Genomic DNA, 26,183 nt, shown 5'->3' on the forward strand with positions numbered 1-26,183 from the left:
GATACAGTACAAAAAACGTACGGAATCTATAATAAAATAGAATAAAGATTAGAAGAACAATACTGTGAATGCTTTTACAAGCATTCACACTAATAAAGATTACAACAACAATACTGTGAATGCTTTTACAAGCATTCACACTAATAAAGATTACAACAACAATACTGTGAATGCTTTTACAAGCATTCACACTAATAAAGATTACAACAACAATACTGTGAATGCTTTTACAAGCATTCACACTAATAATGACATTAATCCACTGTAAAGCTATTTGCTAGCCACCAGATTCATGACTGCAGCGGCTGGTGAACTGTTGACATGAAATTCGTGATGTTCAGTGATATGACACTGAATTTCTTAAAGCTTCTTGGCTTAAGACAACTTGTATGCACTTTCACTGTGTCACAGTTCACTTATCAATACACATGCAACATCCATTTCTTATGATACATTTTGAACTTTTGCAAATCCACAAAGTTTAACCAGCACATGGGTTGGGATGGTGAGGGGCTGCAGAGGTGTGTGCCTGACATGGCCAAATTAAGTCTATCCTCTTGTAAAGACATCATACAGAGCTGAGAGTAAAAAAAAAAAAACTACCTGAAATTGAGTTTCGAGCAGTTTGAAGTCTGACTTTTTTAGCTCATGAGGATTTTTTATAACTTATACTTAAGTTTAATATTAGTAAACATGACTGTCTACATGAAACATTTCACAAATCACAATTAAAGAAAACTGAAGAAAAATAAAAAATAAAAGGGAATTAATTTCACACAAATTTGTTTTACATTAACCTTTGACATTCAGCTAACTTTTGCCTGCTGTTAGCTCGACATTTTACACTCATTTACACTATGATCCATATCTATGCCCAATTTTGTATCACCGCTCAACCTAACATGTATGCCTATGGATTGTGGGAGGAAACCCGAGTCCTTTCACAGGGAGTACATGCAAACTCCAACACAGGAAGGCCCCACCTGGCTGGCAGATTAAATCCTATAATGCCCTTGCTGTGAAGCAACATCACCTCTAACCACCACCCCTTCACGTTTACCATACAGACATAAGAGTGGTATTAATCTTCTTATCCAAGTCCTGCCAAGCCAGTAAATACGTGTATTTCTCCCAGATGTCCTTTCAGTGGTTTAACTAGACAAGCAGGCATGGAAGGTATATTGTAAACAATTAAATCTTCAGACAAACATAAGAGAGAAAGTTCTTGCACCACAGGTGGCATGAGAGTAGCAGCAGCATCAAAGAGACAATGCTTCAAACACCATCCGTGCTTCCAGTCTATGCAATGTATTTGCACTTTCTAGTTCGCTCATTCCAGTCAGTCAACATGAGCTGGAATTTAGAGGATGGGAGTTTAACTCCAGCCCGGTCAAGGTTTTCCACTTGACTGGGCTTCCACTCAGCAGCAAACAAGTTTTCGGAGAGGATCTTGGCCAATGCACAGCTACTAGCTTGCTTTGATTTCAGCATAACAATCTACTGCCAAACAGCATTATGTCTGGAATGTGCTGATGATTCTGCCAGCTCTCACTCACCCATTTCCTCTCCCTCGTTTCTTTTAACACTCCCCCCTTTCCCACATACCCCTCCCTTCCCATCCTCTGTCTCCATACTCTTCTCCCATTTGCATTACATTCATTATCCTTGTCTCACAACTTCCTTCCTCCCTTTCTCTCAAACTCTATTTTCTGCCTCCCCTCTCCTCTTCAAACTATCTCTTCCTTCCACATTTCTTTTCAGAGTCTTCCCTCCAATCTTTTCTCATTCTCACTTTGCTAAAGAAAAAAAACTGTGCATGTCGTTATGTCCGACCAAGAAATTCAAATTCCTCTAGCATACCAGCACAGCTTAACATTCTCATTGGTTTGGATCGCCCCACTTCCTCTTGTCTTCCTCCCCAGCCCCTCTCCCACATTCTCCTTGGTGCTCTCTCTGTAGTTTCATTCCTTTTTATTTGCTTGCTCTATTCCTCAAATTAATATAAAGAAGTGGGCTTAATGAGTGTCTCCAATGCATTCACAATTGGTAGATCGTTTTTTTCCTAGCTAAATGATGAAAAAAGGGACATCCTCATAATTGACCAAATTCAGACATTTGACATCCCACTGTCTTTTATTGTCTCTTTATAAAAATGTCATACCCTCTTTATATTTCTCCAGTACTCCGTATTTTCTCTTGAGTTCTGTTTCTACAGTAACTGAGAACTGAGCAGAGATACTCTTTTGTGGTTTTTGTTTAGAGAAGAAGTGTGCATGTGATGTATATGTGTCCAAAGTAAGGTGTCATATTTAAATGCATGTGTGATACCGTAAATGTGAGAAGTTGTGTCTGCTGTGCATGCAATGATGGTGTACTTCATATATTTACAAAGAAAATGTGTTGCACGCTGCCCGGTTACAGTAGAAGGCTTACAGCCACTGTTCACAGGAGGACAGCAGGATTATTTACAAAAGTCTGCTCTTTCTCTTACTTTTCTTGCTGTCTGAGTGTCTCTCAGCCTTCTGTTTGCTCCTGCTGCAGCTTGCCTACTGGGACAACGCACTTACATAACCAATCATTCTCTGTAATCCCAGTCTGTGCAGCAGCTCCTCCCACCCCCACCTCACACTACTATTTAGCTCCCCCTCCTACCCCTCATCCCTCCTGATGGTAGGTGGCTGTGTGTGTGTGTGTGTGTGGGGGGGGTGGGGGGGCATGGTGATGGCTTTCCTTATGTCCAGATTGCTATGAAAGAAACAACATGACCTCTAAATCTTAATCCCAGCCAGTTACATGTGTCCAGCATCAATACTGACCTCAATCTCTGCTATACCTGTCCAAAGTCTCTTTTTAAAACCCGTTGTTATTTTTTTTTTTCATTAAAACTGCTGATTTAAATGTCCAATTTCTAAGGATTTATCTGTGGGACTTGTTGGTTTAAGCATATGTGCAGTTTCCTTCACTTACATTATAGCGGAGAGGCAAGAGATCAAATTCAGTACAGATACAAGATGCAGGCGAATAGTATAATGAAGTGAAACTAAGATGAGAACCTGCTAGACGAGCCTTGATTTTAAGGAGTACAAGTGTGAGCATGCGTTGATACTCGTTGTGAACGGTGAGAATATTTTCATTTTACAGTGTGAAATAGCTTTAAAAGATATGAAGTAAATTGTGTGGGATGCATTCATATATGCGTATATTTATTTTCGTATTATTGTTTTTATTATAAAATTGAACCATTTAGAGCAACCTGCAATTCGTGCAAGGCGCGCTCCCGTGGCAAACTTAACTGTGCGCGCTCTGGAGCGGCTGGTACTTAACGCCTGCCGTCTCGTCTCTGTTCCAGGAGCTGTGCCAATGTGTACATCGAGCAAACGAGAGAACGACGACAGAGAGGGATCCTGTGTCTGTCCTGGTGCCACACATTCACCTGTTTCTCCGTGGTGAACTGAAGGACAGTTCTTTCGAGGTAAGCGGGTGTGCCGCAGAGAGTGAAACATCAGATTTTCGAGTGGCGTGTGTGTCGGTGAAAACAACAGCCCCGTTGTAGCAGACGCTAGCTTCCTTCGTTAGCGCAGTGCTAATAATGCTGGCGGGTAGCTAGCCTACTGTCCGGCTTGTTTGCTGATCTTTTAAACGCCTCTTGCCTGCAGTGGTTAACGGGTTGACATGCGTAGCGACTAAACGTTGTTGTTAACGTTTACTAACTGGTGTGAGTGGGGAAAAATGGAAGGGTACCGCTTCTTAGCATGTTCACACACCAGCTAAGCTAACAAACTCACCGACTAAGCTAGCTAGTAAGCTGTGGGATACTGCTTTACGGCAAGACGAGGCCTGTGTGCCTCGTCTTGCACACAGGAAACTGTTTGCTAGGATACGCCGTTGTCTGCCTTGCAAAGACAAGGCCATTTTGCTTTCAAAGTAGGTTAGACCAGGTCAACAGAAACTCGTCGTGGCATTGTTTTGTGTAGCACTGTTGCTGGCATAACGGCTGTAGAGGAAGTGATGACTAATGTTTACTCCAAGTAAAGGTTACAGTCGGAGTCGGCGTGTTTGACTTGTCTATTATAAGACTAATGTCAGCTCCTGGTCGTTATTGATTATTAAAGGGCTCTAATCGCCGTTGTTACATGTTCACTGCAGTTTGCATTCAACGAGCAGTTGTTGAGCGGATCACGTAGTCCTTGACGTGGACACCTGTAGATGAGTTATGAATTAGGCTGGGGACAGATGCACAGTGGTATTACAATATGACCTTTCGCTGAAGTTGTATTAAAAAAGCAAACCTCCATATTGATCACAGTTGTTACCCTACTTTACAATACCTCTGCTCAGGCTGGATGGATCTAAGCCGAGGTCAATAAAATAATAAAGCCATACCACTGTTTATGTAGCACTTTGCATACAGACTCGGAGTCCATAGCTCCTCACAGAGTAAGACGAAATAAAACGAAAATAAATTTACAAATTAAATGAACCTAGACAAAGGGATGCACAAGTTGTAAAACTCTGGGATTGTATTACAAAAAAAACAATGTGGCTGTTTAATTCTTTCAGCTTTTGACAAATTAAATACTCTCTAAACACAGACCTCCAGCCTCCGAAGTGCTGGACTTGTGTGTCATGCTTGAAACAGTATTTGAGATTTTACAGTAAGATTACACGGCAGATGTCAGTCTGGTCAGGTGTAGGGTCTCATTATCTTGAGATGCAAATTATTGGAAGTACATGATCTGCCCTGCAGTCGGAAAAATATGGTCTTTTCAGCATGTTATAAACATGAGAGATGCAGGTGTTGATTGGGAGGTGGGAGTCTGTTCCATTGCCTGTTAGTATTTGGAATTGCAATACAGGTTTTAATAATTGCAAATTGTATTTAAATATCTTCTTTTAGGATGTGGTTGATTTTAGTTCACTATAATTAATCTCCCCTCTCCTTGAAAACCAGTTATTGGGCTGCATTTAGAGGTTAGGTTAGGTACAAGTTCTGCATTGTACCTTAAAAACACTTTTTTACACACTGAAATTTTGCTTATTTTGCTGCAGACCACAAAATCAGAGTGAACCTTTTTCTTTCAGAGACCTTACACACCCATATGTATGCACTCAGCTGTTTTAACTGGTTGATAAAGTTTGTCCAGCTATAACGTGTCTTTAGTCAGTCTAACTGCATTTGGGAGGGAAAAGAAATACAGCATGTACACATGTATGTACGATCAGTCTTGGTTTCTGCTGATTGCCACAGCTAAGTGTTGGTTGTATGTAATGCAGCAGTAGAGATGAACTTGTTTTGACCCAATGGTTTTCCATAGCTTTCAGAGAGGCTTAGTCACTTGGTAGTGTAGCCCCAGGGTGGTTTTTATATGTGGATGAAAGCTGACAGATGCCAAGATGAAAGGATTTATGTCACTGATAGAAAGACTCATCCTTGTGAAATCCTAAAGCTCATTAAAATGCAAGAAAATAAAAGCTTGCTTTTTCATCTTTCATTTTACAGACTGTATTTAAGAGGTTACATCTGGAATGGGTTTGTTTATTCTGACCAATGTAAAATATTGTTAAATATTTCTTTTATCAAATCTCTAATGCAGTATTTGCTCTCAGTGGAATAGCACTTGGAGTTAAAGGCAGGAAATGTCTGAACCATCTGACCACTATGCAGCAACCAGCCATTGTTAAAACGGTGACAGAAGTGGATGTGTGGCCAATCCCTCCTGCCTTGCATGCACACGCGCTTGTTAAGGAAAAAGACTACAAACTCTATGGGATTTTTTTTTTTTTTTTGTTTTTGTTTTTTGATGACCAAGGAAACAACCTGCAGCTTATTGTGTTAGCTTACCCGGCGAGGGTTCTGCTTGTTGGCTCAGAAAATTCTCAGATGCTGGTGCTTTGTTTTACTGTACTCATCATCTTAGACACGACAGTGCCAGGTTTCCACCACAATACGTTTGGTAATCAAACATGATGATGACTGTCGTTGTGTGTAACCCTCAGCTTCAGCTCGACATAAGAAGGAATTTCCTTTTTAATTCTGCCAGTTGTCTTTAGGGACAGTCTTTTGTATTTGACTTCTGAACTGAGGATAACGTAACCACGTATGTGTGCTCACGGGCAATGTTGTAGGGGCACATACTGCTTGTTCTGATGGTTAAACATATCTTCACTGTGAATTCTAGTTTCCCACAGACTTTCCTCAGGTAACCCTCCCAGGTATGTTTGCCAGCACATTCCTGCACTCAGTATACTTGAAAGGTCAATTGCTGCTGACTGCCTTACCTCAGTACTTTTACTTGCAGTGTTTCCCAAATGACATAAGTATGTGCAGACCTCATTTTGCTTTCATGCTGTTGTCAGGCTGTATTATGTTATGATGCTTCCTGTGCTTGGGAAGACTGTCCCTGGTTTCCCGTGGTGTTGTCTTTCTGGGAAACACTGGTTTGTTTCATCACTGTGCTTGAATCTTAAAAAGGTGGTGTGCATTTGATGTGCCTCTTCTCTTTCCAGCAGTAGACCCTTTTGCTGTTAGTTCTTGGCCAGTTGGTTTAATTAGCATCACATTCCACCCATTACCTTGAAAGCTTAGCTGGCTCGTCTTGTATTTGAAATTCAAAATTCATTTGGTCCATCTGAGCTGCCTGTCTACTTCTGTTGCTGCTCCTGCTGTCACCTGACTACCTGTGTGCTTGTGCATGCATGTGTGGTGTCATATGACACAAGAGACTGGAAATTTATTTAAAAAAAATATCTTTATCTTTGCCAGTCTTACAGCAAGGGTGGACCTGAGATGTATACCAAGTTGTCCTTTTGACTAATTACATGTGGAGTTTCACAATAACTGTGATTTTTATGTTGAGGTGTGTGAAGGCAACTCTGAATCTCTCTTTAGATTTTTGCATCTCTTACTGTGCCGGCACAACTTTAGCAGCCGGTGTTGAAAAAAATGACAAGAGTGACAGCTGTTCTTGTCCAACCTAATACTGGCGGTGTGTGAATGTGAGAAAGACAGCAGTGAGTCATCGGCTCACTAACAGTGAGGTAATTCTAGATCTGCTACTAATGCCAAAGGGAGTCCCTGCTTGTTTTATCTCTGTGTATATTTCTATACTAGATGCTAACACACAAGATGGGTAAGTGTGTCTGTGTGGTTGGTTTTTCCTCTGCCTTGATATCCCTGTTCTGTGTGGCTTCTCCATGGTAACAAGCTGCTAGGCTGCATTGTTCCTAAGTTGTTTTTCCTGCCATGGAAAAGGGCCAACTGTTGACTGGGTCTGGATTTTGAAATCAGTCTATTCCATTCCTGTAGCACTGTGAAATCAAACCGTAGTTGATTGGATACTACTACTACTACTACTACTACTACTACTACTACTACTACTACTACTACTACTACTAATAATAATAATAATAGTTATTGTTATTATTGTTATGAAGAAGCCGCCTGTGGCAGTCAGACTGTACACTGGCAGAAGTGAGGTGTAATAGCAATCCGATGGGTCATGTCAAATTTTTCAGCAGCCTGAATGTGTTAGCATTAAGTGAGATTATTAAGAATGCACAGTGACAGCCTGCTGTTAGTTCACCTATGCAAGAGAGCATCTTGGAACAATTGCACACACAATCAACCAAGTTATGTGAACATTGCTTAAAGGCTAAAAGGAACCATTAGCCAACTGCCTGCTTTGCGTGTTCATCAGTGCAATCATTTTTGTCTGAGGTTTTTTTTTTTTTTTTTTTTTTTTTTTTTTTTTTTCTCTGTTCACAAACTCAGTTTCAGATTGTTTTGTAGGCAGAAATGATGCTGGTGCAGTTTGCTACTCAGATGTGTAAAGGTTTTAAAACTGGGACTGAATGTCCACAAATGGTCCCCCCAGGTTCTTTCAGTGTCGTGATCTCACAGATTTTGCACTTGTCATAGATGAAAGTAGTGTATGCAGAAACGGTTTTTAAAGTTATAACTTGAAGTAGTAGCCATGTTATCCCTGACAATACATTGCTAACTACTACAGACATCCTTTGATAGTTTGCGAGGACGCAAAATGTGTATTAGTGATTAATATTGTTCCCCAAGACCCAGATGGAAGTAAGACTAATATTACTGCAACTTGCAGGACAGATTTAAATATCTTGTAAACAATTTCAGAGACCTAAAATTCAAATAAATGCATTTTTAAAGGACCTACAGACATTTTCCTTTTTATTCACAAACTCTCCCTACATTGATCAGTGTAGTGTACCTATTGTTGAGTATGTCTCTGAACTGATCACACTTGAGTGTTAGTTTTCTCAACCCCCCCCCCCCCCCGCCCCCAAAAAAACGCCCTTTTTTGACTATACTGACTAAACCACGAGCGAGACATGAGGCATGCTACCGTACTCCCTCTGCTGTAATCTTTTCACAGTGGTAGCGCCACATCTGTTCACATTATTGCCAGAAAATATAAACCAAATACAGTCAGAAACTTGGCAGCAGCAGAAGAAATACAGGCACAAAGAGAGACCGCTGTGACACGCATGCACAATGTGGGCTGTAAAACAGAGCTAGTGACAGTAGCCAATGCCCTAATTGTGTTATTAAAAGGGCAATGGCAATATATACAACAATGCGCCATCTGGACCAGGCAGCAGTTCATCACTGGCGACTCAAACAGTTCATCACCTACATCCAAGGGGGCTACAAAGGAGAGGATGGAAAAAGAGAGAAACCATTTACATCTTAAACATCCTTCAGTAATGCAGATTTCTGCATTTTGTCATGCCAATAGCATATCAATGAACTGAGAAACAAGACCAGTGAGTCGGAGATGTAAAAGGCATGCCTTGGCGAGGGGTTGTAAGACAGGATAGAGTTGAGTAAAGCACAAGCCCACATTTCCATATGAAATGACGCCTGCTGTCCTTTCCTTTTACAGTCTGATTTGTTTTACTACCATGCAAGTAACTTAAAAATCAAGTGAAAGTTATAGGAAATGGCATGACCTGTCAAAGATGTGCCCTTAAATTCTATCTGCCATTGTCACACAGAGTATAGAAGAAAGAGCTTAGTGTCCACATACAGGCTGGGAAAGGGACGGCAAGAGGTAGATGTCAATGTGAAACCAGAAGCATGTGGTTTCAGACTTGTCACAAATTGTTACAGTGAGCGTACCCTGGATAATCTTCTTTTGTGAAACTTAAATGACCAAACACATGCAAAATGGACTTTTGAGAGACTGAGCACAGAGATTGATCAGCAAGGTCTTTACAGAGGGCACGTGCAAGAGCTGTTTTCTCAGACTTGTACAGGACTGGAAGTTTCTTTTCAATTGCAGTTATTGCCCCGTTGGTGGACATTTAACCCTTTAAAACCGGTCGGAGCGGGCACGCTCCGTTTTGCGTAACTATTTTTAAATCCTGGTAGCTCTGCAACCACGTAAGCAAGAGCAATAATTTTTTTTTTTGCATATGAAACCGGAGGAGTTGTACTTACATCTTATGCCATCAGCTTGTCCTAGGTCACGGTTTTCTTCCACATATAGCTTTGCAAAAACTGCATAAAAAGCACTTGCAGCAACAAAAACAATATTCCAGAAACACGCTTTGCCGATCCGATCAGCTGTTCATAACACTTCCTACGTTGGAATAGACGTCAGCGTGAACTTTCGCATGTCCGCCATTACCTGCCCGAAACCGGAAGTGACGTCATTTTCGCGGAAATGTAGTTTTTTTACTATCAGGGCCTCAGAGCCTATACTGGTGTTTTTAAAAGTTATCTTTGACTTTATGACTTTCTGTGTCGTTTCTGGGAGGCTTAGAACTCAAATTACACTGCTGGAAATAGTTTATTTTGATGCACATGCTGTTTTTTTTGCAAATTTGCACTATAATATTTATTTTCGTTTTTCCTGCAGTATATTAAAAATTGGTGTATTTCAAAAATAAAACTATGAAGACACTCAAAATAAATTTCCTGTGGTGGGAAACTATTTTGTGCAACTTTTTTGTATTTACAGTTTTGAGGGATAAGCCTCTTAAATTTCTCTAACTAGAAATATATGTTAAAAAAACAAAAACGATTTTCAATTTTTTTTGTAGTTTATTGCACTTTCTTGCAATTTATGTAATTACTATGCACTTAATGCATACATATTATTAAAATTTGGGCTATAATGGTTGTATTGATGTTTATCAACTTAAAATGCTCCCAAAATTGGCACTACAGCATAATATAAGCTCTGGCGGACTTGGTTCTATGGTAGGTCTTAAAGGGTTAAAAAGAACGTATGTTTAAGGAAGTTGTGCATCATTTATACTGTTCATTTTATAAAAAGGTATTAAAGTTTGAATCTCGTCAAAACCCAAATGTCATTTGTGATTTATCATGCTGTTCAAAAATAGATGTGCACTTTTGGCAGTACTCGCAGACACAGCACACACTGTGTACAGCAGACATTCTCCGTCATCGCTGGCATTGTCGGCCATGATGGTGGCCAGAAGCAGAATCCGTGAGTCATCGTGTTTGGGGGCAGTTACATCTGTGTTTAGATCTGTCCATATGGGATCAGATCACCGAGATGCACTCGAGTGCTGCATGTGAACCGGGCCGGTGTTTCCCTGTCCCTGTGCACTAAGCTAGCTATCACTTTCTCTCCTGCTGACAGACAGATTTCAGCTCACAGTAATATTTAGTTTTTTAATCTGGCTTCCCTTCTTGGTTGGCTCAGTTATACACACATGTGTTTGTGTTTTTAAAGAGAATATGATCCTGTGTGTAGGAGGAGAAAATTGACTAACCGACATGGATTTAAAAAAAAGATAATTTCTTGTTTGACTTGTTTAAGCTACAGAGAGCATAATTTTGTTTGAATCTGTTGTGTTTTACAGATTAAGTGTTTGAGTGCCTAATGCTATGCACAGACCTGCTGCACTGTGGTAAGCAATGTGAAGGGGAAAGTTGATAGAAGAGAATGAAGAGAAAAGGCAGTGAGAAAGTGAGGTATGGTGTCATTGAGGGCAGCTGGTGGTACAGCCTGCAGCCAGACGAGGCTGAAATCCGAGACTTGCTCAACCACAGAGGCAGTGGAAGGGAGGGTGCAGAGAGAAAGAAACACAAGTGGGAGAGCTAGAGAAGGAATGTCCACCTAAGAAGGGGAGCGAAATATGCAGGCATGAGGCAGGCAAAAATGCAAGAAAGTATACAGACGTGTACGTACACTGTCTGTATACTTTCTGTATGTATATTTTCAGGCGTAAATAAAATTTGTCAAGTGTCAGCTGTGTGAGGAGAGAGGGTTATGTGTTTGGGTAGGGAGTTGTCAGAGGAGAGCGGGGAGGGTGTGAGTGAGGCTGCTGTTTGGACTGACATTGGATGCCGGCTTAGCTTTGCTCTCTGTCTTTCTCACAAACGCACCCAGCAGCAGCGACACCAACCACACTCTTGGGGACGGAGAGCTCAGTGAGGGAGTGACTTTATTTGGGACGCTTTCTTTCTTTCCTTCTCTCGCAAGTCTCATCTTAAGAAACTAAAAAAGCGGAGCTTTGTTTTCCTAGAAAACTTTTTTTTTTCCTACCTTCCAACTCGTGTACACTGGACAGGATTTGTTTTTCTATCAAAATTACCCCTGTTTGACTGTGGGAAATGTTCCCACGAAACTACAATTTCAGAAGGTGATTGTTGGAGGCATTTGTACCCGTTAGACGCTGCAGTGGTGTAGTGCCAAACCGTTCCTGAAAATTTGGCACCAGGAGAAACAAAGGTGGAACCTGCTAAAGGATAATTATCCAGTGTTGAAGAAACTCTACTGTGAGTTGGCTAAACTGCCTTACTTTGCCGTCTGTTCTTCTATTGCCCAATTAGGGAGAAACGAGGGAGTGGCCGGCTGACCACACACCAACAGACTGCTTACGGACTTGATTTTCAAGGTTTTAATTTTAACAGAAAACAAACCTGATGGTTTTTGTCTAAGTGTTGCAGCAAAAACATCGGTGACCTGCTTTTTTTGTTTTGTTTTCTTTTTTCCGTCTCCCTTTCCAGCCTTGGCCACTCTGTTGTGCCATCTCCTCTGAGAACTCATTTTACCAGCTATTAAGGATCAGTTTGCCTCTCCGGACACAGCTCTTTCTTTCATTTCAGCTTACCCCAACCCTCATGAACTTGTTCTTCTCAAATGGGTGAGCAGGAGGACGAAATATGACCCTGTGTTTTGTCGTGTGTTTGGGGCAGCAGTAACACAGTGTGGTTTCCATGGAAAAGGCCAGATAAATATGGCGCAAAGGGAGCGTATAAATGCTTTACCTCTATGTCTGTGGTACAAGTGAAATCGAAGCCGGCTAGTGTAGCGCTGCAAGCTCCACCCTGGAACTCCTTGCTCAGACTCTTCTCATGTGTAGCCACAAGGAGTGTGCACAGGACTAAAGGTATTACTCTTAAAACAGTAAAGCACACTAAATGCCACCCCCCCCCCCACCCCCACCCCCACCCTGTATCTGCAGGGTAAGATGTTGTACAGTAGTGTCAATTTCTGACCCCAGTCTAGTTGTAGCTTTGTTAGCATCAAGCTGACAAATTGATTGGCCTTTCTGTAGCTTGACCGTAGCTGGTGAAAGGGTGTGTTCTGTATGTTGTGACAGAATGTGCTGAATAGCTTCTATGTAGGTGAATACAGAGGAGCCTTTCAGCAGGCGCCGCTTGCGTACATTGTGAATTACACTGTACAGTGTGTATGAAAACTTGGAGTGGGCCACGACTTAAGAACAAAGAACGGCATGTTTGTTGAAGCCCAGCTTGTTTTCGGCCTCCCCCTCTACTCGTGGTCTCTTTTTCCTGCTTGTATCTCTCTACATTCTTTTATTCCCCCGAGTGCTTATTTTCTGTGTACTTCAACTTTTCCTGGCTTCAGTGTGCAGCATATCTTAGCTTCTCTTAATGGCACATTTTCTTTAAATGTGTCCTTCTGTTTTCACCTGTACCTGAGGTGCTATGTAGGGGTTTGTTTTGTTTTTGTTTTTTTTCCAAGGTATGTGTTTTGGTTGGTTGGTTGTATTTTTTTGGGTTTTATTTTGTTTTGCTTTGTCTAAAGCAAAGGGCTTTTAAAAAGGCTGCAGATTAACCTAAAGGAAATGTTGTTTTCATGATGCCCACATGGTGATTTCCTTTACATCAGATCTTGTCAAACTGGTATCCATTGTGAAAGTCAGAAATGAATTAGGCTCTCTAATCTAAAATGGTTGCTGAGACTTGGTTCCTTAAGTGTTTTATAAGTAGAAATAAATATCCATCTTGTGCACAATGACATGAGCCCAGGCATGTCTGAGAGCAAGAGTCACCATTTAGTACCGAAGATGAGAGCAACTTCAACACCCTCCCACAAGTAAACAGTACTTTGCACCATGTACGCGAAAACTGTCCAGATTAAAGGTGGAAACGCCAAGTGTTTCTCCACCTTTAGCCAGCACAAACACACTGAAGGTGCAGCCAGACTTTAAAGGACGAAGCTAGCAGCCGGTGACTTGGGACCGAAATGTAAACAAATGACTCGCCCAGTGTGGCAGGAGTACTCACTAGCTGCACTTCATATGACAAAAATAACAAACAGTGGATGCAAATTACTGATGTGGCTGATTTAAATAGCTCAACCCAACATCTGAGGTACAAACTTTAGTCACATAAGTTATTGTTAAATAAATATGTTTTACTTGAAGTATCCAGGAACACTTTCACCTAGATTACTTTTGTGCTGCGTCACTGGATATAATACTGCTTCTCCTGGCATCTTTTTTTTTTTTTTTTTTTTTTCAAAAGATTGCCCCTTCAGTATCTGGTCTTTATGATGTATGAACCCTGCTTCCGGGTTCAAGCTACACTGTGTTTATTAAGGCTGTTGTGTTTTTAACAGGTTTTCATGCTTTGCATCTTGTTCTATGGAGGGGGTGTTCACTGTTTATTACCACTGTTGATTTTAAGGCTCAGTTTTTAAACCCTTCCTATGTAACTACAGCCCATGCAGCAGTATATTAATGACTAACCTCGTATTGTGGATGGATTATCTCAGTTGTTCTCCTGACTGAAGTTTGGTCCGTTTACAGCATCCTGCCATGCGATTGCATTTGTCCCTAACCATCGGGAACCCTCACGTTAACTTTTATCGAGTGGAAAAAAGTTAGCTTCACTGTGCTAATGTGTTTACATTATGTTAACATAGCTGTGTAGCTAGCGACCACGTAGCACATGATTATATACCAGCTAGCCCAACTTCAGTAACCATACAAACGTCACTGCTGTTAAAGTCTTCATTTATGTTGGAAGTGCTGTACGTTTGAATTTATCAGAAATCCCTCAGTCGGAACATGCTATATCGTGTTTAGGTGGAAACTAGCGAGCTAACTTCTAACTATGTTAACCTTCATAAACTCTGTTTTCATGGATACCTAGTAGATGTTAAACCAGTTTGTTACACCTGGTAGAGCAGCCACACTGATCATTTTATTAAAGGTGAAAGAATTTAGACAGTTTGTAACTCTCAGTGATGCTGCAGTGTTTGTTTGACTCATTTAAAAAGGTTGAAAATTATCCTTTATTTAGTTGCAACTTGCAGGCAGCATCATTTATAGTTCAAAGTATCAATAAAATGTTATGACCAGGTTTTTGTTTGGATTATTCTATTTTGAAGTAAAATGGGCATATTTCTGGCCATATAAAAATATGATTATTTGAGGTGATATCACCCACCCCGCATTACAATGACAGATGTGCACTATATTAAGGGCAGAATGAGATTTTCTCTGGCAGATGACAGCTGTGTTGTGAAATGTACATATGTGCAGAGTTTAGCCAGCATGCAGTCACCTCTGTAGAGGATCAAAATATTATGACCCAGACACAATGGCTACATGTCAGTGTTGTAACAGAGGCATTGACTGAACAATACTGGGGAAAATGTGAAGTAGGCAAGACAGCACGCCATGAATTTATTATTATAATGATGATGATAATGATAATAATAATAAGTGCTCATGTATGGTGCATTAGCAGCACAGTGACTGGCTTAAATGCCTTGAAAGGTTGGTTGTAGTCCGTGGAAGTGCACTAAATGTGCCGTGCTCCTCCTGATCTCCTATAGCCAGCTGGCACCATTTTTAAAAACTAGACTGTCATGATGGAAATCCAGCTTATCCGGACTGACTTGAGCATGTTATTAAACAGTGTCAGAAATTACAAAGCCAGACTTCATGTTTAGCTGGTGAAAAATGTGTGTAATTTGGTGTACTTTACTTGATGGTTATTATTCCTGTTATATGGTAGGAACATTGTTACGGTGGGATCGGTCTGAACCAGTGTCCCTCTAGCTTTGCTTTTCTAACTTGTGTTTGTTTACTTTGCTCCCTTTTCTTTTTCAGAGGTCCCTACATTTCAAGAGGAGACGAAAGCCTTATTTGGAAATCTTATGGACGAAGGTGTGTATTTTAGTTTTTTTTTTTTTTTTTTTTTTTTTCCCCCCCTGGTCCTTTTCATTTTTTCCCCTGTTCATCTACAGTTATGTAGTGCTTATACCAGTGTTTCCAGCAGGCTTTTTAACCATATCTATCCTCATTCCTTTTGTAGTCCTAGCTACGGGGTGAGTTGTTTCCTGTTTTGGGAGTTTGGTGCTCTTAATTTACTTCACTTGGACAGCACCTAACACACTGTAATTGTCTAATGTAACACATGGAGGGGTATGCAAGATGACTTTTATTTCACTTTTTTGTCAAACGTGCATACACTACTGTGTGATCGCCTATTTTCTAAACAGAACATTGCATATCTTTTCCCTTTTTCTGCTTCTCCTGAACACAGCAGGCTGTGTGCACAGTCATTGTTTGTCTGTTCTTTCTGTCATCCTCCTGTCCACCCTCTCGACACACTGCAGTATCTCTCGATGTCTGGTTAGCTGACTCACTGTTTCTGTCTCTTCAGTCTCTTTGCGCACACGATTTTACCTCCTTCACACACCTTTTGCTGCACCCTTCTTGGTAATGTATAAATTTGCTATAAAGGAGAAGAGTCGTCCTGAATTACTCAACAGTATGTTTATATTTTTGGGGGGGAATAAAGTAAATTCAGGCTGCAGAAGTCATTTCTAAGCCACCTGCTAACAACAAAAGTTTGCTGCTCGTCTATTCTTTTCCTTTTTATCTTGGGAGCAGCACCTCCTTGGCCTCTCATGTGTCAGCTAAACAAGTGATGCTATGTTTATCCCTACACACTCCATTTAGCTCTGCATGTTGCAGCTTGTTATAGCCTTATATGCCACAAACTACTTGTTGTTTTATCATATGTAATGTTCAAGTCAGGAAACTACAAAGGAGAACAATTCGGTATCCTTTAGTCTGGTTTGTTGGTGGCATTTTGTGCTAAAATTCCAGCTGGTGTTAATAGTAATCTCTATAATATTACCACTGAATCAACACAAAATAGCCGTGTGTGTGTGTGTGTGTGTGTGTGTGTGTTCTCAGCTGCTAGACTACAAAACCCTTCTCCCCCTTTCATGGCCCCTTGGTTGAGCTCCAGTGATGATCTATTTCAGTAAAGTATGTTGAGCCATACATTCGTTCTGTTCAGTAATGCAGCCAGTATTCTTCAATAAGATGGTGCTGCCATGTACTCTCGTATGACAGAAGTACCAATCAGCCACACCCTAAGCACACAGACTTCCTTTCACCGAAACGCAGCTGGTAGCTGATCTCCACATTTACCAAAGTAGTAAGTTAATGGTTGTCCTTTTTTCCCCTTTCCCCCTCTCTCACATGAGCACATGAGGTGCATGGCACAGCTATCGGAGTGAACAGAACAGATGCTACATTTTCATAATCATGTTGAGACTACTTTCTAAGGCTGTTTTTATTTCAGTGTGTTTTTATGTGGATACCAATTATTGACAAGTACACAAGTTTTATAAAGGTCTCAATTCATCTACAACAAATGACTCTCCAGTTGTGAAGAAACTATTGTCTTCAAGCATAAGAGCTAAGATGGTGATGCTACCACATGCTGGATATTTCAGTCTTGCCTTTGCCAAGCAGAAAGTCCTGAGCTAATTTGGTCTCACTGTTCCTGGTGCTGTTGCTAGCATGCTAGCTAGCAAAGATGTTCTATTAATAGCTGCTAAGGCAGTATCTCCATCGCAGCAGATGTGTTTACAGACAGGCAGGCAGGCACAGGGAGCACTAACTAATACAGCCTCTGATTAGATCCAGTGTTTGTTTTGTTTTTGTTTTTTTTTTACCTCAGCACATGGCATGAGTATGTGCATGTGAGCATGCAGACAAGATTTACCCTAGCAGGCCTGCCTACTGGTAGTACTGTCAGCTACTAAGCTAGACATAAGAGGGATGCTTACACAAGTAATGATGCCGTAGATAAAAGCATCACATTCGACACTCGTGGGTACAGGGTTACGCTATTATCTGGCAAATGACTCCACTGTCAGCAGGAAATGAAGTAGTTATTACTGCTAAAACACAGGTTTTCAGTTTTTCAGCAAAATTGTGCAAAAAACTGAATTTTGTGACACTTTCTGCAGAGCTGGAGCTTGTGCAAAGAGAGCGTATTCTAACTTGTGTGGCTCTAAAATGGCACGGTACAGCAGAGGCCTTGGAGGATGGTCTCAAAGTGACCTTTTTATTTATTTGGTCTTTCTAAAAGTCTTCAAAAATTGCTGGTTATTGCTAGTTCTTTGAATCACCATCAAAGGGAAAGAGGAAGTGCTTCCCTTCTGTAAAAACAAGAAGGACCCAAATGTTTTATCAAACATCATAATTTACTTGCTAAATGGAGGTAAGTTGCCCGGGAAGACCTCAGAAGACCACCTATGAGGGCCTCTGACTCAGCTACAGCAGCTGAGTATGTTTTCTTCTACTCTTTTTGAAATTGTTAAATTTTTGCTTAGTTAGGTGAATTGAGCAGTCATGACCAAAGCTTTGGCAGCAGTTTGCTGGTGGGTGTTAATTTCCCAGCTGTTTTGTCTGTCTACATATCGCTGTGGTGTCTCTCTGGCTGACTCTCCTCTTGTCTTCACCTCCCACACATACCGTCTCTTCTCCACATTATTCCTGTGTGCTGGCCCTCCCTGTGCTGCCTCTGTCTGTAGGTAGGGGTATAAAAAGGAGCAGAGTAGGTGACGTACTCCACCCAAATCACTGTACTGACCTGAAAAATGTGACCTGAGAAATATTCTTCTTATCCTTTTTTTTTTTTTTTTCCTCCTCATTTCCCTTTTCTCTGCACACTCTTGTTCTTCTTGCATCCTCATTGCGGTGTCACCCCATCAGTCTATCAGTCTATTGTCACTCCACCTTCCTTTTTTTTTTTTTTTTTTTTTAAAAACAAAAAAACAAAACAAAAAAACCCCACCTTCTTCCTGACTCATATGGTTATGTCTGATTCATTCTGATGGAAGCTCGTTTCCACCACTGGGGGAAAAATATCCCTGACCCTAGCTCACTCAAAATCGTGTAGTGGACAGCATCAGTCAGCTTTCAGTGTATAGTAAACACGAACCAAGTGCTGTTCATGTTGTTGAGTAACACAAGGATTTCATCATTTCTTAAACCACATAGAAAGTACTGAACACTTTGCATATTCATGCCTGCCAGCTGTAGCACTGGCAGCTGATGCCATCAACCTCCTGCTTCCGAGTAACAAAGCAATGACGTACCTTTAAAAAAGCTTCCTGATTTTCTCTAAATTTTGACTTATTACTCGAAATTTTGAGATGCGTAACTCAAAGTTTAGGATTATGGATGGGAATCATTTTTTTTTTTCTTTTCCAGTTGCATAAACTAGCTTCCCTGCGTTCTCCTCTTCCTCGACACAAAATTGTTTTTCTGTCCGTCACATTCGGCTGCCACCTCTTTCCTTTGCCTCACAGGCCATCCCATCCTTATCCACAAACCTGTTACCAAGGCAACTACACAGCACGAACATCAGTGCCACACACCACATCTGAGTTCACTTTACTGTCTGGTTGTTATTTAATTAAAGTGACAGAAAATCTGCATAGCTGACTCGTTGCAGTGATGACAGTGTTTTACACCACAGTGACAGAATACTGAAGAATACTCTTCCTACACTGTAGGCTTTTTAAAGCATGGTAGAAACCATAAGATTTGGTTTTCACAGAGAGATGAATTCATTACCCCTTAAGAATCCATCCACTCCAAATGAAATCCAAAAGCTTGCATTAGTCATACAAATGAGGAAGTGTGGTAGAATGACGAGTCTCCTGAGATTGCTCCAAATGTGTTATCATGATTTCAGTGAGGAAATTAAGCTCTCTGATATTGGCACACTTTGTGTGCTACAGACAGTTTAACTATGGAGTGTTTGTAATTCTGGACATTAGACATTAAGTGTATGGCGAGTGTAATAAGCGCTGGATTGGGGCTAGCTGTGAGAGAAAGGATTAGCTCAGCATGTAGCCGCACATCATCATGCAAGCTGCAACGTGTGGCCAGTGAGCGCAACGGGAGGAAAGAAGCTGAGTTTCCTGATTTGTGGTTTGGTTTTTTTTTGGTTTTTTTTTTGTTTTTGTTTTTTTTAAAGACTTGTTGAAATGGAATTAAATGACCACCTGCTCACATGATGACGACAATGATAATGATGACGAACTTTCCCTTTTGTTTCACAGAATTGTAACCAGTCTGGTTATTCTCACGCTCTCTGGAAACTAATCTGTCACTCTGCTGATTTGGCCTCTAAGGGCAGCAGCCATTTTTTTTTTTTTTCTTTTTTTTTCTTTTTTCAGTGTAGCTAACAGGACAAGGGTGGGTGGCTGTAGCTCAGGTGGTAGAGCAGGTCATCCACTGATCGGAAGGTTGGTGGTTCGATTCCTGGCTTCCCCTAGTCTACATGCCAAATATCCTTGGGCAAGATACTAACCCCAAATTGCTCTCCGATGCATCCATCGGAGTATGAATGTGTGTGAATGTTAGCTATGAAGCACTTAGAAAGATGTGCTTGTGCGACTGGGTGTGAATGGGTGAATGCACAAGTTGTGTAAAGCGCTTTGAGTGCTCAGATGAGTAGAAAAGTGCTATATAAGAACCAGTCCATTTACCATTTACAAGACTTCCTGTTCTGTTCACAGATGTTTGTTTATAAACACGGATAAATAAAGTGGCCATATAAAACAGCTGCATCACCATCAGGCTATAGCCAGAGGTTTGCATTCTAGCATCTTTCCAGCTTGTTTACTTTCGTGCAACCAAACAGTACAAACATGATTCAGGTCAGAACAGTCTACTGCTGGACGCTGGACTGGACACAAACGGGAATCAAACCATTGCCAAAAGATTATTGATATTCATATGTGCTTTACATATAAATATTATTCATTTATTATATGAATTGTATAGTAATGCATTTAAATTCTCAAACCATACACATTAAACCAATCCTCTTATGAACATGTATATCATAAAGTATTGATTAACATTAAAGGTCTACCTGGTGTAGAGGACTGAGTGATGGCTAGAAGGCGGCAGTAGGAGTAGCACAGTGTATCTAGTATGTTGTCTGAGACCCCACAGCTGCTGATACAGACCTGACGGAGACACTCGGTCTGAGCGATGACTTCTACATGCACTACATGAACTTTCAGCGCAGTTTTTGTCTTTTACCCGTATGAATGAAGAGTTTGTTAGGCAGAGTCACTGCTACACAGCCCATAAACTAGTAGTCTATGGGCTGTATTCACGTCATATAGCTGTCATTCTCTTGTCTGACAACAGGAAATGAAAGTGTATACATGAGAAAAGATTTGTGAATTTGGCTGTAGTTGTGAAGCAAATGGATATAATTTGCTAACAGAAAGATGGCTGAACTGCACTAAGGCACATGAACATGGAGAAATCTGTGGCTGTCTGTTTGAAGAAAATGCTTCCTAATACCTGCACAATTCGTGGTCTTGCTTCAGCATGTAATTTTTCCTTACAGCTCTGACCTGTGTATGAACAGTTGGAGCTAACACTTTAGCTGCATCAGTCCTGCTAGGACACGACCGCATGGGTATCATCAGCTGAAGTATTTAACAGGTCTTCTGTGACAATTAGACATCACATATCCCTTTTTGATATTTTGCCAGTCGTTAAGTTTGTCATGAAGCCCACACACGCGCACACACACGCACACACGCGCGCACACACACACACACACAGAACCAGATGCCCTTCCTGATTTATCCCTCCCAGAGATTTGACTCCTCCCAGTGTTGAGTCTATGAATATTTCAGGTGATGGGTGAATGTGTAAACAGTACACTATGGCGCTAAAGCAAAACAAAAAATACACCTTGAATAACAGGAAAGTAAACGTCTTAATTTGGGAACAACCTTAGCAACTTGGCTCAACAGTCAACATATATGCTGTGGTGTATATAACAGTCATATAGCATGTTGATAACTTTACAGTAAAAGAAAATGGGTTAAAGGGGGAAAAATTGCTTTAATTTTGGTATATTTTCATTTACATGTTTTAAACGAATTGCATGCTGTGCATCCAGCATCAACATCGTGATGTTTGTCTTTCATGTCCGTTGTCTTGTCTGTTTCTTCCACCTTCTCAGTGACCTGTTTTGACTCCGATGTAGAGTAAGAGCTGCCAACAAAGGGAGGGCTAGACAATTAGTCATACTTATCTTTTAACTAAAGCTTTGGTATGGTAACATATGATCTGCTGATGGCTTTATCATAACCATTCTCCTCTCTTGTCAGAAATGAGTCGCCAGACTGCCACCGCGCTGCCCACAGGAACATCTAAGTGCCCTCCCTCTCAGCGCGTGCCCACCCTTTCAGGCACCACAGCCTCCAACAGTGACCTGGCGAGCCTGTTTGAGTGTCCTGTCTGCTTCGACTATGTCCTCCCCCCAATCCTCCAGTGCCAGTCCGGACACCTGGTGTGTACAGTCCAGTTTGTAACTGAACTTGAACTGGTTGTTGTTACCAGTAAAATGTCTTTTTTTTTTTTTTTTTTTTTTTTTTTTTCTTTTTTTTTTTTTTTGTCTTTTTGACAAAAAAAATATGCAGAGGCATAATTGTGAAGATTTACATTTTAGTAAACTCTTGTCATGAACATACTACTTTTTTTTTTTTTTCTTTTTTTTTTTTTCTTCTTCTTCCCCAGGTGTGCTCTAACTGCCGACCTAAGCTCACTTGTTGCCCCACCTGCCGAGGTCCCCTGGGTTCCATCAGGAACCTGGCCATGGAGAAGGTGGCCAACTCTGTCCTTTTCCCCTGCAAGTATGCCTCATCAGGCTGTGAAGTCACCTTGCCTCATACCGACAAGACCGAGCACGAAGAGCTTTGTGAGTTTCGGCCGTATTCCTGCCCCTGCCCCGGTGCCTCTTGCAAGTGGCAGGGATCATTGGACGCAGTCATGCCTCACCTGATGCACCAGCACAAGTCCATCACCACACTGCAGGTTAGAAGTTACTCAGTTCCTCAGTTTCTTCCACAAAGCATGCTCCTAAAGGTGTGTGCCATTTTTATTAATTGAGGATGAGACACTTTGAAGACTATCTGAATTGATGCTATTTAAACATGGATCATGCAGGGTTTGCAATTAGGTTTGTGACTTTAAAATAAACTCAAATCTGAATGAACAGCGTTCAAACGAAGTGGAAACATGGAAAACATTTCCTACTCTATTCCCACTAAGCTGATGGGGAATTTTGAGAGTGCCCTCTGCTGGACAACAAAGGAAACAACATACTGTGTAAATGTGTTTTAATTTACAAATGAGTTGTTATAGCCTGCAAAAGATGTTCATTTTAATATCATAATTACTTTTAAATTGAAGGAACACTCCAATAATTTTTTACACCACCGCTAGGTGGGCGGAGCTTCTCCGGCAACAGGTGAGCTTTTGTGCTCACAGCTGAAGCGGTGTGCCTGAGATCACCACATAAGGAAATCTTCTCTCACTGATGTCATGCAAAGCCTGAGTGGCTTGTAGATGTAGTTGTACGATGTGTTCTGAAACCATGGAGGATCTTTGTCCTTACAACGAAAACGTCCATGATGGTGGTTATCTTATCTGGCAACACTGACGTATTAAAGTTGGCATGCTATTGCAGCCAGCAGTACTGCTCTTTTTCATTGAAAGTGGTTTAGCCTTTTAATTTGTGGGATGACTTTTAGGCGTGATCGTCTAACAAGTTTGTTTTTAAAGCTGTAAGGTTGGACTGCAAGACAACACTAATGACTACTCAGTGGCTCATATCTTACTTGGTCTTGAGAATTTAAGATGGTTTGATGTTATCAATAAGTCGACGTGTCCATGGTGCAAAAGGTGGTGGTGGGGGTTTGCAAACAAGGAGAAAAGCGCAAATTAAATGTTGTGAAAATGTTTCAAAACCATCCTGGAGTCAGGTGTTGTAGTACTTTGATTTGTTACCTTCTACTTTGTTAAATAGACTGTGGATGCAGTGCAAATCACAACCCCTTTCAAAAAGACAAGTGCATAAGTCATTACATCAACTTTAATGTGTTTCTCAGTTTCCCGAGTCCAAAAATCGCGCTCTGGCAGACCTTTGAACTTTCCAGTGGTCGAGGTCTCATAACGGCGTGGTTGTTATCATGAGCTTACTGCTTTGTCAAATAGTTGCCAGATTATTCCAGAAAATTGCGTTTAACATGAAAACAACAAACAGCTTGTTCCTTTTGCACCTTGTTTTATAACATGTATTAATTTTGAGATCATGATGATGTAAAAGATCTTTATGTGAGCAACGTTGGGTGTTAACTTCAGGCTGATGACTAAAGATGATTAACCCTGTGTGTCTCCATCCAGGGGGAGGACATCGTGTTCCTGGCCACAGATATCAACCTGCCCGGTGCGGTGGACTGGGTAATGATGCAGTCGTGCTTCGGCTTCCACTTCATGCTTGTGCTGGAGAAGCAGGAGAAGTACGACGGACACCAGCAGTTCTTTGCCATCGTGCAGCTCATTGGGACTCGCAAGCAGGCCGAGAACTTCGCCTACCGACTGGAGCTCAACGGGCACCGGCGTCGTCTGACCTGGGAGGCCACGCCACGCTCCATCCACGAGGGCATTGCCACAGCTATCATGAACAGCGATTGCCTGGTGTTCGACACATCCATCGCACAGCTGTTTGCTGAGAACGGCAACCTGGGAATCAACGTCACCATCTCCATGTGCTAAAAACTTTGAAGAGAAGAGGATTTAAAAAAACAAAAGAAGTTACATATTGTTAGGGGGCATTTTTTCTTCGTTTTCTTTTTTTTTTTATTAGAGGGGAGACCTCACAGTGCCCCACCCCTCTCTGCCTCACTCCTTCAGACATGGATTTGGACTGTCTACTTAGGCAGCCATGGAGGCCCGGGGGGGGTGAGATGGTTGGCTGAATGTTTGGATAGATGAGTGGAGGAAATGAAACAAAATGACGTAACTGTGTAGTGACGGCTATAGACTTGTAAACACATTACGTGAGACCCGTGCGCCCACGCGGGGCCTCGCCCTCTGTTGGTCATAAACACGGACACAAACTGTTTGTCAAACTCCTTTCCTGGCCACGTGTCAGTCTTGGAGTGATTTCCCACCGCTCATTTTAGTGTCCCTGATGCTCCCTCTGTTTGTCTCTCTCTCTGTCTCTGTGTGTGTGTGTGTGTGTGTGTGTGTGTGTGTGTCTCAGTGATGCTCAGACATTTCAGACACTACGGCTCTTCCCGAGCGGAACGCAGAAGGGGCTCCGGTCCCTGACTGCTACGCTCTGTGAAAAGGATCAAGCTATAATTCAAAATGGACTCCTGGTCAGTGCTGGAGGACTTGCGAGACAGCTAGCACCTCCTGTTTGTAATCCACCTCAGTACCCCTCAAGTCCCCCCACACTTTCCCTCACTCTGAATGGAACGGTTCCCATGCTCCCCACCCTCGCAGGGCTATGACCGTGGCTGTGGCTGCTATTGACTATTTCAAACTGGAACCCTGAGTCCCTAAAAATCTTTATCTGAAATGTTTATCTTCACCTGTGATTGGGATCATCACTCACAGACATGGATGGCTGTAGCACCCTAACCCCCAAGTAATGTCCAGGAAAAGAAGCTTGGATCTGTGTAAAGGGTCCCGGGATTACTACAACTGCGCGAGCTCTTTTTGCTTCCTTCTGCTCCACACCGGTTCCTCCCCCCAAAGCTAAAGATTGCGCATCGGATGCTTGCTATTAAATTGTTGACTGTTGTCATCAATTATTAAACTTTGCTGTTATACTGTTTGGATGTAAGAAGGCCCTCAGCTACGTCAGCCCTGGAGTTTTACTTTTTGAAGTTTTATTTTCAAAGTGGACACATCAACAGCTTTCTGACATGCGCAAACGCACATTGCTCTTTGCATTACAGGCTCTGTGTGCAAGTGTAATAAATTGACCAAGGAACAAATGGGTCCTTTTGTTTTTTTTAGAACAAGGAGGAAAAACAAACCTAAACACTGCATTTCAGTTGAAGAATTGTTTTGTTTTTCAAGTCTATTTCTTTGGGTGTGTGTGTGTGTGTGTGTGTGTGTGTGTGTGTGTGTGTGAGAGAGAGAGAGGGATGGCTGTCTTTGCTGAAAACCTGCTCATTTTTTCGCTTCTTTCGTTTGTGCTCGGCCTCGTTTCTGTCGGCCTCAGTGATTGACTGATCACCCAACCAGGAATGAGGGACAGTTTCTACCGTTACAATGTTGCTATTGTTATTATTACATGGAGATTATGACAATTATCAGTTTTTGTATTGAATTTTAAAAACAAACATTAAAAAGCAATTGTAAAAGTTGTGGCTAAACTTCAGTGTTTGTAGTTTAAGAGGGAAAAAAAAAACAAGTTGTCGTTCTTCTGAAGGTTTCTTTTCTTCCAGAGTTGGGTTGCTTTATTTTATTTCCTCTTCACTTATTTGTCCTGCTGTCCTCTCGTTTGTGTGGTAAGTCTTCCCCCTCGAGCCCTTTCTTTTTGTTCAAGGATTGAGGGAGTTCAAGCCAATCATCTCTCCATTTCACCTCATGTGGAGTCTCAGTAATGTTGCTGCTCTCCCTGAAGTCCTCCACTTCTTCTGTTTTAATTTGTCATTAAATAAATCTATCTTTTTCATACTCTGTGCTTTTTCATTTTTTTTTCTCTGAGGCTTTTGGATTCAACACGATAACGACTGTAAAACTGACAGTACCTCAGTTTTTGACAA

General features: G+C 41.4%; 1 protein-coding gene across 2 annotated transcripts; it reads left to right on the top strand.

Annotated features, from left to right (window-relative positions):
* Window positions 1-3,293: 3,293 nt before the first annotated feature.
* On the top strand, window positions 3,294-26,094 carry siah1 (siah E3 ubiquitin protein ligase 1). Of its 2 annotated transcripts, XM_019361970.2 has the most exons (6): window positions 3,294-3,472; window positions 15,376-15,432; window positions 15,581-15,593; window positions 21,726-21,907; window positions 22,135-22,431; window positions 23,803-26,094. In XM_019361970.2, exons 4-6 carry the CDS (start codon window positions 21,728-21,730, stop codon window positions 24,172-24,174), a joined length of 849 nt encoding a protein of 282 aa, XP_019217515.1. In that variant the 5' UTR covers window positions 3,294-3,472; window positions 15,376-15,432; window positions 15,581-15,593; window positions 21,726-21,727; the 3' UTR covers window positions 24,175-26,094. The 2 variants fall into 2 exon arrangements, with proteins under 2 accessions (XP_019217515.1, XP_019217514.1); XM_019361969.2 differs by lacking the exon at window positions 15,581-15,593 and having other exon boundaries at window positions 3,295-3,472.
* The last annotated feature ends 89 nt before the right edge of the window (window positions 26,095-26,183 follow it).

This window comes from Oreochromis niloticus, linkage group LG7 (assembly GCF_001858045.2).
Source record: "Oreochromis niloticus isolate F11D_XX linkage group LG7, O_niloticus_UMD_NMBU, whole genome shotgun sequence".
NCBI lineage: Eukaryota > Metazoa > Chordata > Actinopteri > Cichliformes > Cichlidae > Oreochromis > Oreochromis niloticus.

Bases quoted from the DNA above. Each gene is read 5' to 3' on its own strand.
- siah1 (XM_019361969.2), top strand. The intron at 21,908-22,134 runs GTGTGTACAGTC...CTTCTTCCCCAG, and splicing joins AGTGCCAGTCCGGACACCTG to GTGTGCTCTAACTGCCGACC. The intron at 22,432-23,802 runs GTTAGAAGTTAC...GTCTCCATCCAG, and splicing joins AGTCCATCACCACACTGCAG to GGGGAGGACATCGTGTTCCT.